This window comes from Astyanax mexicanus, chromosome 6 (assembly GCF_023375975.1).
Source record: "Astyanax mexicanus isolate ESR-SI-001 chromosome 6, AstMex3_surface, whole genome shotgun sequence".
Taxonomy (NCBI): domain Eukaryota; kingdom Metazoa; phylum Chordata; class Actinopteri; order Characiformes; family Acestrorhamphidae; genus Astyanax; species Astyanax mexicanus.
In genome coordinates this window covers 58015001-58026127 of record NC_064413.1, presented here as the reverse complement: position 1 = coordinate 58026127, position 11127 = coordinate 58015001, and the positions used below count along the sequence as shown (strand labels likewise).

Below are 11127 nucleotides of genomic sequence, written 5' to 3'. Positions count from 1 at the left end.
GGACAGCAGGAGGACAGCAGGACCTGTTTTCTCTTCAGTGCACCACTGACCACACAGCTCACAAGATAGTACCTCTGAACCTGAACAGGTGTGTGTGCTCCTGGGCTTTTTGAACTTTTTTAAATGTACAAATTAAAACATTAATAAAATAGAATTGTAATTTTCTGGTGATTAAAACGTTAGGACACGCCCCCATTTATTACTACTTAAACTGGCTGTAGTGATGTTACCTCACCACCAGGTGGCAGACTGTATATTGTTAATGTGTGTGTGTGTGTGTGTGTAAGATCACTTTAAGCTGCTTTCAGGGGACCTGTATGATAAATCACATCCAAACACACGCGCTCTCACGCACTCTCACGCTCTCACACGCTCTCACACACACCCTCACACTCCAGCACAAACACATACACACTCTCTGTGCTGGTACAGCGCCCCCTCTGTTGGAAGTGGAGATTATCCTCGGACCATGTATATGGGAGAAAGGAAGTGTGGGTGGGGCTCTGATCTGGGGGCGGGGCTCTGGAGCAGCAAGGCTGCAGTATGAGTGGGTGGTGCTCTGTTGTTTAGGGCGGGAAAATAGACAGGTTGAGTAAGTGTGGGAGTGGGCGGAGCTCTGGGGCAGCAGGGCTGGGGGTGGGGCAGCAGGGAGAGAGAGAGGAAGTGGGCGGGGCTATAGGGCTGGGGTGGGGCTCTGTGGCAGCAGGGCTGTGGGCTGGGTGAGTGTGGGAGAGAGAGGAAGTGGGCGGGGCTATAGGGCTGGGGGTGGGGCTCTGTGGCAGCAGGGCTGTGGGCTGGGTGAGTGTGGGAGAGAGAGGAAGTGGGCGGGGCTATAGGGCTGGGGTGGGGCTCTGTGGCAGCAGGCATGTGGGCTGGGTGAGTGTGTGTGAGAGAGGCAGGCAGTGGGCGGGGCTATAGGGCTGGGGGCGGGGCTGTGGGGCAGCAGGGCTGTGGGCTGGGTGAGTGTGTGAGAGAGAGGCAGGCAGTGGGCGGGGCTATAGGGCTGGGGGCGGGGCTGTGGGGCAGCAGGGCTGTGGGCTGGGTGAGTGTGTGAGAGAGAGGCAGGCAGTGGGCGGGGCTATAGGGCTGGGGGCGGGGCTGTGGGGCAGCAGGGCTGTGGGCTGGGTGAGTGTGGGAGAGAGAGAGGAAGTGGGCGGGGCTATAGGGCTGGGGGTGGGGCTCTGTGGCAGCAGGGCTGTGGGCTGGGTGAGTGTGTGAGAGAGAGGCAGGCAGTGGGTGGGGCTATAGGGCTGGGGGCGGGGCTGTGGGGCAGCAGGGCTGTGGGCTGGGTGAGTGTGGGAGAGAGAGGAAGTGGGCGGGGCTATAGGGCTGGGGGTGGGGCTCTGTGGCAGCAGGGCTGTGGGCTCGGTGAGTGTGTGAGAGAGAGGCAGGCAGTGGGCGGGGCTATAGGGCTGGGGGCGGGGCTGTGGGGCAGCAGGGCTGTGGGCTGGTGAGCGAGTGCAGCTTCAGCGCTTCAGGAGGAGAAGGATGGAGGTGCGGCCGGACCGCGCGAAAGCAGAGGCGGCTAAAGCTCTCAAGAGACTGCACAGGTAACACACACACACACACACACACACACACTCAAACACACACTCACAGTAATACACACACAAACACACTCAATCACACTCACACACACTGTCACGCACACACATATGCACTGTGTACCGGCAGGACAGTCCAACTTTGTGTGTGTGATTGGCTTAGTGTGTATAAGTGTGTGTGTGTGTGTGTGTGTGTGTGTGTGTATAAGTGTGTGTGTGTGTGTGTGTATCGAGCCACATGGGGGAAGGGGGGGGGGGGGCGTTTGTGGGAGAGAGGGGTGACCCCTGACCCCTGTGTTTAATTGGTGTGTTTCGGGGAGGTCGTTATCCCTTTTGGACAGTCCTGTGCTGGGAGTGTCGGGGTCCTCAGGACCTGTAAAGCTTAGTGTGTGTTACTGTGTGTGTCTGTTTGTGTGTGTGTGTGTGTGTGTGTGTGTGGGTGGTTTACAGTACATTTTGACCTTAACCAGATTAGCTACAACTCTCTTAATCAATTGGGAATCGGTTAAGGATGAGTTTGTATGAGATTGGGGTTAGTTGGGAATTGATTGGGAATGAGTGAATAATGAGTTGAAAATCAATTGGGGAAAAGTTGGGAATCAGTTGATCATGGGTTTGGGGTGATTTGGGAATCGGTTGGGGATGAGTTAATGAATGAGGAATCAGTTGGGCATGGGTTTAGGGCGAGTTGGCAATTGGGAATCAGTTCGGGGTGATTTGGGAATCAGTTGGGGGTGAGTTGGAAATTGGTTGGGGATAAGTTCGGGGTGAGTCAGGAATCGTTTGGGGATGAGTTCGGGGTGAGTTGAGAATCAGATGGGAATGAGTTAATAATGATTTGGGGAAAAGGTGTTGGGGGTATTTGGGGAGGAGTTGGGGTAACCTCACTAATGCTTTACAAAATGACTTTTGACCAAAACCAAGAGTTTCCAACTTCCTGTTAGTGATCATGATGGACTACAGCAGATTCTCTGTAGCACATTAAAGGGTTTGATTAACAGCCCTGACAGGACTAATGTAGCTACAGTACTAACCACCGGAAGCAGCTGAACCAGAATCACCATCTATAGCTTTTAATAAATCCTCACAGCAATATTCCACCAGAGTCTAACAGAAAGGCTTGTGTGGACAGTAGAGACAGTTACTCCAACAAAAGCAGAATAAACTCTTTCAATAACCTTAATTTCAGAAGAAACAAATCTCTCTCTCTCTCTCTCTCTATGTGCGAGTGTCTCTCTCTCTCTCACAAAGGATTTGAAGGAGCCTCTAATGGTATAAATCCGCTCCCTAAATAGACCTTGCAGCGTACCTTCTGTCAGTCAAGGCAAATCTCCCTCTCTCTCTCTCTCTCTCCCTCTCTCTCTTTCTCCTTCTTAAGTGGCTCTGACACATCGGGGCGTGGGATTACAGGTCCTGCGTAAGGTGCAGCTCGTCTTAAACCGGCATTTCCTTCCGTCCAGCACGTGCAGGACACTTAATTCTGCTGTCCCGTCGACTCCTGGAGTGTAAACCTCTACACCTGTACACCTGTCTCTGGTCCATCCCTGAGGGTCTAGTAGTTTTTGGTGCTCTCTGGAATCTCAGGGGTCTCAGGATTTCGGGGCCTTGGGAATCTCAGGGGTCTCAGGAATCTTAGGGGTCTCTTGGATCTCAGGGGTCTCTGAAATATCAGCGGTCTCAGGAATGTCAGGGGTCTTGTGAATTTTAGGGGTCACGGGAATGTCAGGGGTCACGGGAATGTCAGGGGTCTTGTGAATCTTAGGGATCTTGGAAATCTCAGGGGTCGCTGGTATCTCAGGGGTCTTTGGGATCTCAGTGGTTTCGGGAATCTCAGAATCAAGGGGTCAAAGGTATCTCTGCGGTCTCTAGGATCTCAGGAATCTCAGGGGTCTCTGGGGTCTTGGAAATCTCAGGGGTCTCGAGGGTTATTGTCATTATGGTAGTGCAGTAGTGTTGGTAGTGAAAAGGGTTAATAAAGATAGTGACTGTGCTGATGGTGATAATGATAATGGTGGTGACTGTCTCGTGAGTGATGATGGTGATATCAGTGATAATGTTAATATGTGATGTTGGTGATGATGGTGAATGTGATGGTGATCACAGCTGTGTGATCTGTGTGTACTGTGTGTTACATTATAGAGTGAGTCTGTGCCTTTTCCTTTACTTCATTTATTTATGAAGAAAGAGAAAGCTTTCAACCCCCCTCACACACACGCACACACACACACACACACCTACACACACACACATCTATACACACACATACACACACATACACACCACACACCACAAACACACACTCACACCTACACACAACCAGAGTTTGGCTGATGTTCTTGTCCACATGAGCAGAAGGAAGAGAGGATGAGAGAAGAAAGTAAGAGAGATGTAAGATAGAGGGAGAGAGGGAGGGATGATGGAGGGAGGGAGAGAGGGAGGGAGCGGTGGGGTCAGTGTAGGAGAGAGGAGATAAAAATAGATACAGTTATTAATCATTCAGAGCTACATTAATATTTAATCAATGTCAAACAACTGCAGCAGTCTGGACCCAGAGAGAGAGAGAGAGCGAGAGAGAGAGGTAGAGAGAGAGAGAGAGAGAGGTAGGGAGGTAGAGAGAGAGAGAGAGAGAGAGGTAGGGAGGTAGAGAGAGAGAGAGAAAGAGAGAGAGAGCGAGAGAAAGGTAGAGAGAGAGAGAGAGAGGTAGAGAGAGAGCGAGAGAGAGGTAGGGAGGTAGAGAGAGAGAGAGAAAGAGAGAGAGAGAGGTAGAGAGAGAAAGAGAGAGAGAGAGAGGTAAAGAGAGAGAGAGGTAGAGAGAGAGAGCGAGAGAGAGGTAGGGAGGTAGAGAGAGAAAGAGAGAGAGAGAGAGAGAGAGAGAGAGAGAGGTAGAGAGAGAAAGAGAGAGAGAGAGAGGTAGGGAGGTAGAGTTGGAGAGAGAGAAAGAGAGAGAGAGAGAGGTAGAGAGAGAGAGAGGTAGAGAGAGAGAGCGAGAGAGAGGTAGAGAGAGAGAGAGAGATTATTTATTATTTATTTAAATTATTTAAATCAATAATAGAACCCATTGCATTGTATGGTAGTGAGGTTTGGGGACCCCTCACTCAAAATGATTTTTTAAACTGGGACAAACACCCAGTTGAAACTCTGCACACAGAGTTCTGCAGGAATCTCCTCAGTGTGCAGAGGAAGACCCCGAACACGGCCTGCAGAGCAGAATTAGGACAGTACCCTCTAATAATTAACATTCAAAAAAGAGCCATAAACTTCTGGAAGCACATTAAATCTAGTGACCCCCACTCACTCCACTATAAAGCACTGACCTGCCAAGAGCTGAACATCCAGAGGAGTCCCCTAACCCAGCTGATCCTGAATCTCACTGACCTAACACACACCACCCAGCCCCACTACACACTCGCCCAAAACATTAAACCCAACCAAATTATTACCCAACAAAAACAGAAATACATCACACACTGGACTGAGACAGTAAAACAGCAGCACAGACTGCAGTGCTATTCGGCTCTGAACCGAGAATACACTCTGGCAGATTACCTGACAGAAATTAAAGATAGAAAACTGAGAAAGATGTTGAGCATGTACAGACTCAGTGAGCACAGCCTGGCCGTGGAGACCGGCCGGCGCAGGCAGAACTGGACACCCAGAGAGGCCAGACTGTGCTCTCACTGTGAGCTGGCAGTGGTGGAGACAGAGCTGCACTTCCTCACAGAGTGTCCAAAATACCACTCCATCAGGAGTTTATATTATAGGAAATTTAGCAGCGTCGCCCCCGAGTTCCTACACTGCACTAATACACACAAACTGCCCTACATACTGGGAGAGAGCAGAGAGCTGATCACACTCGCTGCCCAATACATTACAGCCTGTCACAACCTGAGAGACAGCCAGTGAGACCGTCCACCAATCACTAATATCTGTACTTATATCTGTAATACGTTCTGTACTATTACTTTCACTTCTATTAATCTAACTTTAACATGCTTTATTACTACTTTTACTTCTTTTCTTTATTAATAACTCAACCTTTTTAATATTACTGTTTTTTTTTTTCTCTCTAATCTGTAGATTTACTTATGTATTTTATTTTTGTTATTATTGTTAGTATTTATTTATTATTATTTTTATTATTTTATAACGTCTGTTTACTTGTATTATTAATTGCTTTGGCAATAGTGTATGTAATTACATTCATGCTAATAAAGCACCTCTGAACTGAACTGAACTGAGAGAGAGAGGTAAAGAGAGAGAGAGGTAGAGAGAGAGAGCGAGAGAGAGGTAGAGAGAGAGAGAGAGAGAGAGAGAGAGAGAGGTAAAGAGAGAGAGAGGTAGAGAGAGAGAGAGAGCGAGAGAGAGGTAGAGAGAGAAAGAGAGAGAGAGAGGGAGGTAAAGAGAGAGAGGTAGAGAGAGAGAGCGAGAGAGAGGTAGGGAGGTAGAGAGAGAGAGAGAGAGAGAGGTAGGGAGAGAGGTAGAGAGAGAGAGAGCGAGAGAGAGGTAGAGAGAGAAAGAGAGAGAGAGAGGTAAAGAGAGAGAGAGGTAGAGAGAGAGAGCGAGAGAGAGAGGTAGGGAGGTAGAGAGAGAGAGAGAGAGAGAGGTAGGGAGAGAGGTAGAGAGAGAGAGAGCGAGAGAGAGGTAGAGAGAGAAAGAGAGAGAGAGAGGTAAAGAGAGAGAGAGAGGTAGGGAGGTAGAGAGAGAAAGAGAGAGAGAGAGGTAAAGAGAGAGAGAGGTAGAGAGAGAAAGAGAGAGAGAGAGGTAGGGAGGTAGAGAGAGAAAGAGAGAGAGAGAGGTAAAGAGAGAGAGAGGTAGAGAGAGAAAGAGAGAGAGAGAGGTAGGGAGGTAGAGAGAGAAAGAGAGAGAGAGAGAGGTAGGGAGGTAGAGTTGGAGAGAGAGAGGTTTACTGTAAGAAGGTCTAAACCCCCCTCAGATAGTGTTTTATTTGGATATGGAAACACTTCTCTCTCTAAAGGTCTGAGATTCAGTAGTTTGCTGATGCTGTTTAAACAATAATCTTATCTGTGTATCTCCTGTACTAAAGAGACACTCAGCACTGAGATCAGAACAGTTATAGTTATAGTACTATAGTTAGTATATTGTCATAAAGTCAGTAGGGTTTCGTCTCCTCACGTTTAATAAAATAGATATTTGTCCACTGCCGCGCACCATAATTACACTTTGGGTGCGCAACAGTTTCCACGGAGATCCACGTTAAAAACACAACCTCGAGTGGAAATGGAGGAGCTACTGAACGTGATGACGTCATGTGACCAAGAAAAAAGCCTAAAAACTCACTGATCCTCGGATGCACTGACACTCCCTGAGAAAATAATCCCATCCAGTTAGAGCTTAAGATTCAGCAGGGAAAAAATGTTCCTTATATTAAGCATCAGTAGCTCCTTAAAATCGGTAGGGTAAATAGTTTATTTCAATGAGTTTGGTCAGTGGGCCTTCAGAGTCAGTAGGGTAAATGATTCTTTATATTGAGTAGAGGCAGTGCTTCCTCATACCCAGTAAGATTAAGAGTTTCTCAGAGTCGCTACAGTTTCTAGATTCAGAAGCCTGAATAGTTTTGGAGGACTTACTCAGAGTCAGTAGGATCTTTGGTTTCTCAGTCAGTAAGGTTACTGGTTTCTTAGATTGAATATGGTCAGTGCTTTCTTATGATCAGTAGGATCAAGTGATTTGTGATTTCTTAGATTCCATAGAATCAAAAGATCCTCATAGTCTAGAGTCTTAAAGTTTCCCTAGAGTCAGTAGTTATTGAATTAGTGGTCAATAAGGTTAATGTTCTTTACATTTTAATAGAATAAAAAAATAATCACGATTAAGAGATCAGAAGAATAAAATGTTTCTCAGAGTTTCTCAGAATCATCAGGACCAGGCATTTTTCAGAGTCTGAAGGAAGAGTTTCTGATATTCTGTAATTTCAGTGGTTACTCAGAGTGTTCCTGGTTCCTGACCTGAACGTCTCTCTGACGGATTTGTGATGTCTGTCGTTGGGTAAAGGTTAAGAACTGTCTCTCTCTCTGGTCCGTGGCTGTGTTCAGGGTGGGGGTGGGGTTTGGGTCTGAGGCTAATTGCTCCTCTGTTGTAGCCGGTGTAGTTCTGTAATTTAAACCTGTAATATGAGACTAATGGGGGCAGGGACCGGACATGCGCTACGTCACCGTGTTCTTCAGACGTGGCTGAATCAGTGTTTCACCAACAATAAAGGTGATTCTAAAGATGCTCAGAACAATCCCATATCACTACCCTAACTGCTTCCCTAAAGAACCGGGTATGTAAGATGAAGTTCAGGGTTTTGACCAATAAAAAGGATCTTTCACTCAATGCATCTCTTTATCATAATCAAATCACCTTTACTTTTTGTGAGAACCATTAAATTATGTATTCTAAAGAAGTACTGAACCTGCATTTTATAAATAAAGTTTATGGGTCTTTCTCAGTGGTTCCTCAGTTTCATTAAAATCAGTGGTTCCTCATTTTCAGTAGGGTCAGTGGTTCCTCAGTTTCAGTAGGGTCAGTGGTTCCTCAGTTTCAGTAGGGTCAGTAGTTTCTCAGTTTCAGTAGGGTCATTGGTTCCTCAGTTTCAGTAGGGTCAGTAGTTCTTCAGTTTCATTAAAATCAGTGGTTCCTCATTTTCAGTAGGGTCAGTGGTTCCTCAGTTTCAGTAGGGTCAGTGGTTCCTCAGTTTCAGTAGGGTCAGTGGTTCCTCAGTTTCAGTAGGGTCAGTGGTTCCTCAGTTTCAGTAGGGTCAGTGGTTCCTCAGTGTCAGTAGGGTCAGTGGTTCCTCGGTTTCAGTAGGGTCAGTGGTTCCTCAGTTTCAGTAGGGTCAGTGGTTCCTCTGTGTCAGTAGGATCAGTGGTTCCTCAGTTTCAGTAGGGTCAGTGGTTCCTCAGTTTCAGTAGGGTCAGTGGTTCCTCAGTTTCAGTAGGATCAGTGGTTCCTCAGTTTCAGTAGGGTCAGTAGTTCCTCAGCTTCAGTAGGGTCAGTGGTTCCTCAGTTTCATTAAAATCAGTGGTTCCTCATTTTCAGTAGGGTCAGTGGTTCCTCAGTTTCAGTAGGGTCAGTGGTTCCTCAGTTTCAGTAGGGTCAGTGGTTCCTCAGTGTCAGTAGGGTCAGTGGTTCCTCGGTTTCAGTAGGGTCAGTGGTTCCTCAGTTTCAGTAGGGTCAGTGGTTCCTCGGTGTAAGTAGGATCAGTGGTTCCTCAGTTTCAGTAGGGTCAGTGGTTCCTCAGTTTCAGTAGGGTCAGTGGTTCCTCAGTTTCAGTAGGGTCAGTAGTTCCTCAGCTTCAGTAGGGTCAGTGGTTCCTCAGTTTCAGTAGGGGTCAGTGGTTCCTCAGTTTCAGTAGGGGTCAGTGGGTCCTCAGTTTCAGTAGGGTCAGTGGGTCCTCAGTTTCAGTAGGGTCAGTGGTTCCTCAGTTTCAGTACGTCAGTGGTTCTTCAGTTTCAGTAGGGTCAGTGGTTCTTCAGTTTCAGTAGGGTCAGTGGTTCCTCAGTTTCAGTAGGGTCAGTAGTTCTTCAGTTTCAGTAGGGTCAGTGGTTCCTCAGTTTCAGTAGGGTCAGTCGTTCCTCAGTTTCAGTAGGGTCAGTGGTTCCTCAGTTTCAGTAGGGTCAGTGGTTCCTCAGTTTCAGTAGGATCAGTGGTTCCTCAGTTTCAGTAGGATCAGTGGTTCCTCAGTTTCAGTAGGGTCAGTGGTTCCTCAGTTTCAGTAGGGTCAGTGGTTCCTCAGTTTCAGTAGGGTCAGTCGTTCCTCAGTTTCAGTAGGGTCAGTGGTTCCTCAGTTTCAGTAGGGTCAGTGGTTCCTCAGTTTCAGTAGGATCAGTGGTTCCTCAGTTTCAGTAGGATCAGTGGTTCCTCAGTTTCAGTAGGGTCAGTGGTTCCTCAGTTTCAGTAGGGTCAGTGGTTCCTCAGTTTCAGTAGGGTCAGTGGTTCCTCAGTTTCAGTAGGGTCAGTCGTTCCTCAGTTTCAGTAGGGTCAGTCGTTCCTCAGTTTCAGTAGGGTCAGTGGTTCCTCAGTTTCAGTAGGGTCAGTGGTTCCTCAGTTTCAGTAGGGTCAGTGGTTCCTCAGCTTCAGTAGGGGTCAGTGGTTCCTCAGTATCAGTAGGGGTCAGTGGTTCCTCATTTTCAGTAGGGTCAGTGGTTCTTCAGTTTCAGTAGGGTCAGTGGTTTCTCAGTTTCAGTAGGGTCAGTGGTTCCTCAGTTTCAGTAGGGTCAGTGGTTCCTCAGTTTCAGTAGGATCAGTGGTTCCTCAGTTTCAGTAGGGTCAGTAGTTTCTCAGTTTCAGTAGGGTCAGTGGTTCCTCAGTTTCAGTAGGGTCAGTGGTTCCTCAGTTTCAGGAGGGTCAGTGGTTCCTCAGTTTCAGTAGGGTCAGTGATTCCACAGTTTCAGTAGGGTCAGTGGTTCTTCAGTTTCAGTAGGGTCAGTGATTCTTCAGTTTCAGTAGGGTCAGTGGTTCCTCAGTTTCAGTAGGGTCAGTGGTTCCTCAGTTTCAGTAGGATCAGTGGTTCCTCAGTTTCAGTAGGGTCAGTGGTTCCTCAGTTTCAGTAGGGTCAGTGGTTTCTCAGTTTCAGTAGGGTCAGTGGTTCCTCAGTTTCAGTAGGGTCAGTGGTTCCTCAGTTTCAGTAGGGTCAGTGATTCCTCAGTTTTGGTAGGATCAGTGATTCCTCAGTTTCGGTAGGGGTCAGTGGTTCCTCAGTTTCAGTAGGGGTCAGTGGTTCCTCAGTTTCAGTAGGGGTCAGTGGTTCCTCAGTATCAGTAGGGGTCAGTGGTTCCTCAGTTTCAGTAGGGTAAGGTCAGTGGTTCCTCAGATTCCTCAGGATTCTTCTCAGACTCTGTATGGTCCGTGTCTTATTGGTTTCTCAGACTCAGTAGACAGAGACTCTTTCGTAGGTGAAATAGCGTCAGTAGTCTGTAAGGTCTGTAGGGTCTGTAGGGTCTGTAAGGTCTGTAGGGTCTGTAGGGTCTGTTGGGTCTGTTGGGTCTGTAGGGTCTGTAGGGTCTGTTGGGTCTGTAAGGTCTGTAGGGTCTGTAAGGTCTGTAGGGTCTGTAGTGTTGATTATGAAGAGCTGGTGTAAGATTTGAAGAATGATCTGCTTCCTATCGGGAGTGGTTCTGTCTCTGAACCCTGAATCCCCTCCCGCAGGATCTTGGAGAAGCGTCAGGAGAATGGCGAGACCATCGAGCTTTCAGCAGAGGGCCGAGCCGAGCTGGTGGAAGAGAAGGAGATGCCGATGGTGGACTGCACCTGCTTCGGTCTTCCTCGGCGCTACATCATCGCCATCCTCTCAGGTCTGGGATTCTGCATCTCCTTCGGCATCAGGTGTAACCTGGGCGTCGCCGTGGTCAGCATGGTCAACAACCACACTGTCTACAGGGATGGAAAACCCTACAATGTGGTGAGTAATGGAGTTCAGAGTATTTATTAGAATGAATATAATCTATACTTTTCTTCTCGTTAAGACTTTCTCAGGATTCTGGTTGGATGATTGGACTATTGGATGATTAACTAAATTAAATCTGTCTACAGGAGATTTGCACATCTGTGTCAGCAATGGGTGCAACTTAAAGTCATTATA

At 47.6% G+C, this 11127-nt stretch overlaps 1 protein-coding gene across 8 annotated transcripts in view; it reads left to right on the top strand.

The window, feature by feature from the left end:
* Window positions 1-1468: 1468 nt before the first annotated feature.
* Window positions 1469-11127, top strand: part of slc17a7b (solute carrier family 17 member 7b) — a 27384-nt gene continuing 17725 nt past the window's right edge. For all 8 annotated transcript variants that reach the window (XR_007439603.1, XR_007439605.1, XR_007439604.1 and 5 more), the window contains exons 1-2: window positions 1469-1550; window positions 10695-10947. Coding sequence is in view for 2 of the 8 variants with exons in the window: in XM_049480641.1 (XP_049336598.1) it covers window positions 1489-1550; window positions 10695-10947 (315 nt within the window). In the remaining 6 variants the exon portion in view is untranslated. The remainder of the gene's footprint in view (window positions 1551-10694; window positions 10948-11127) is intronic.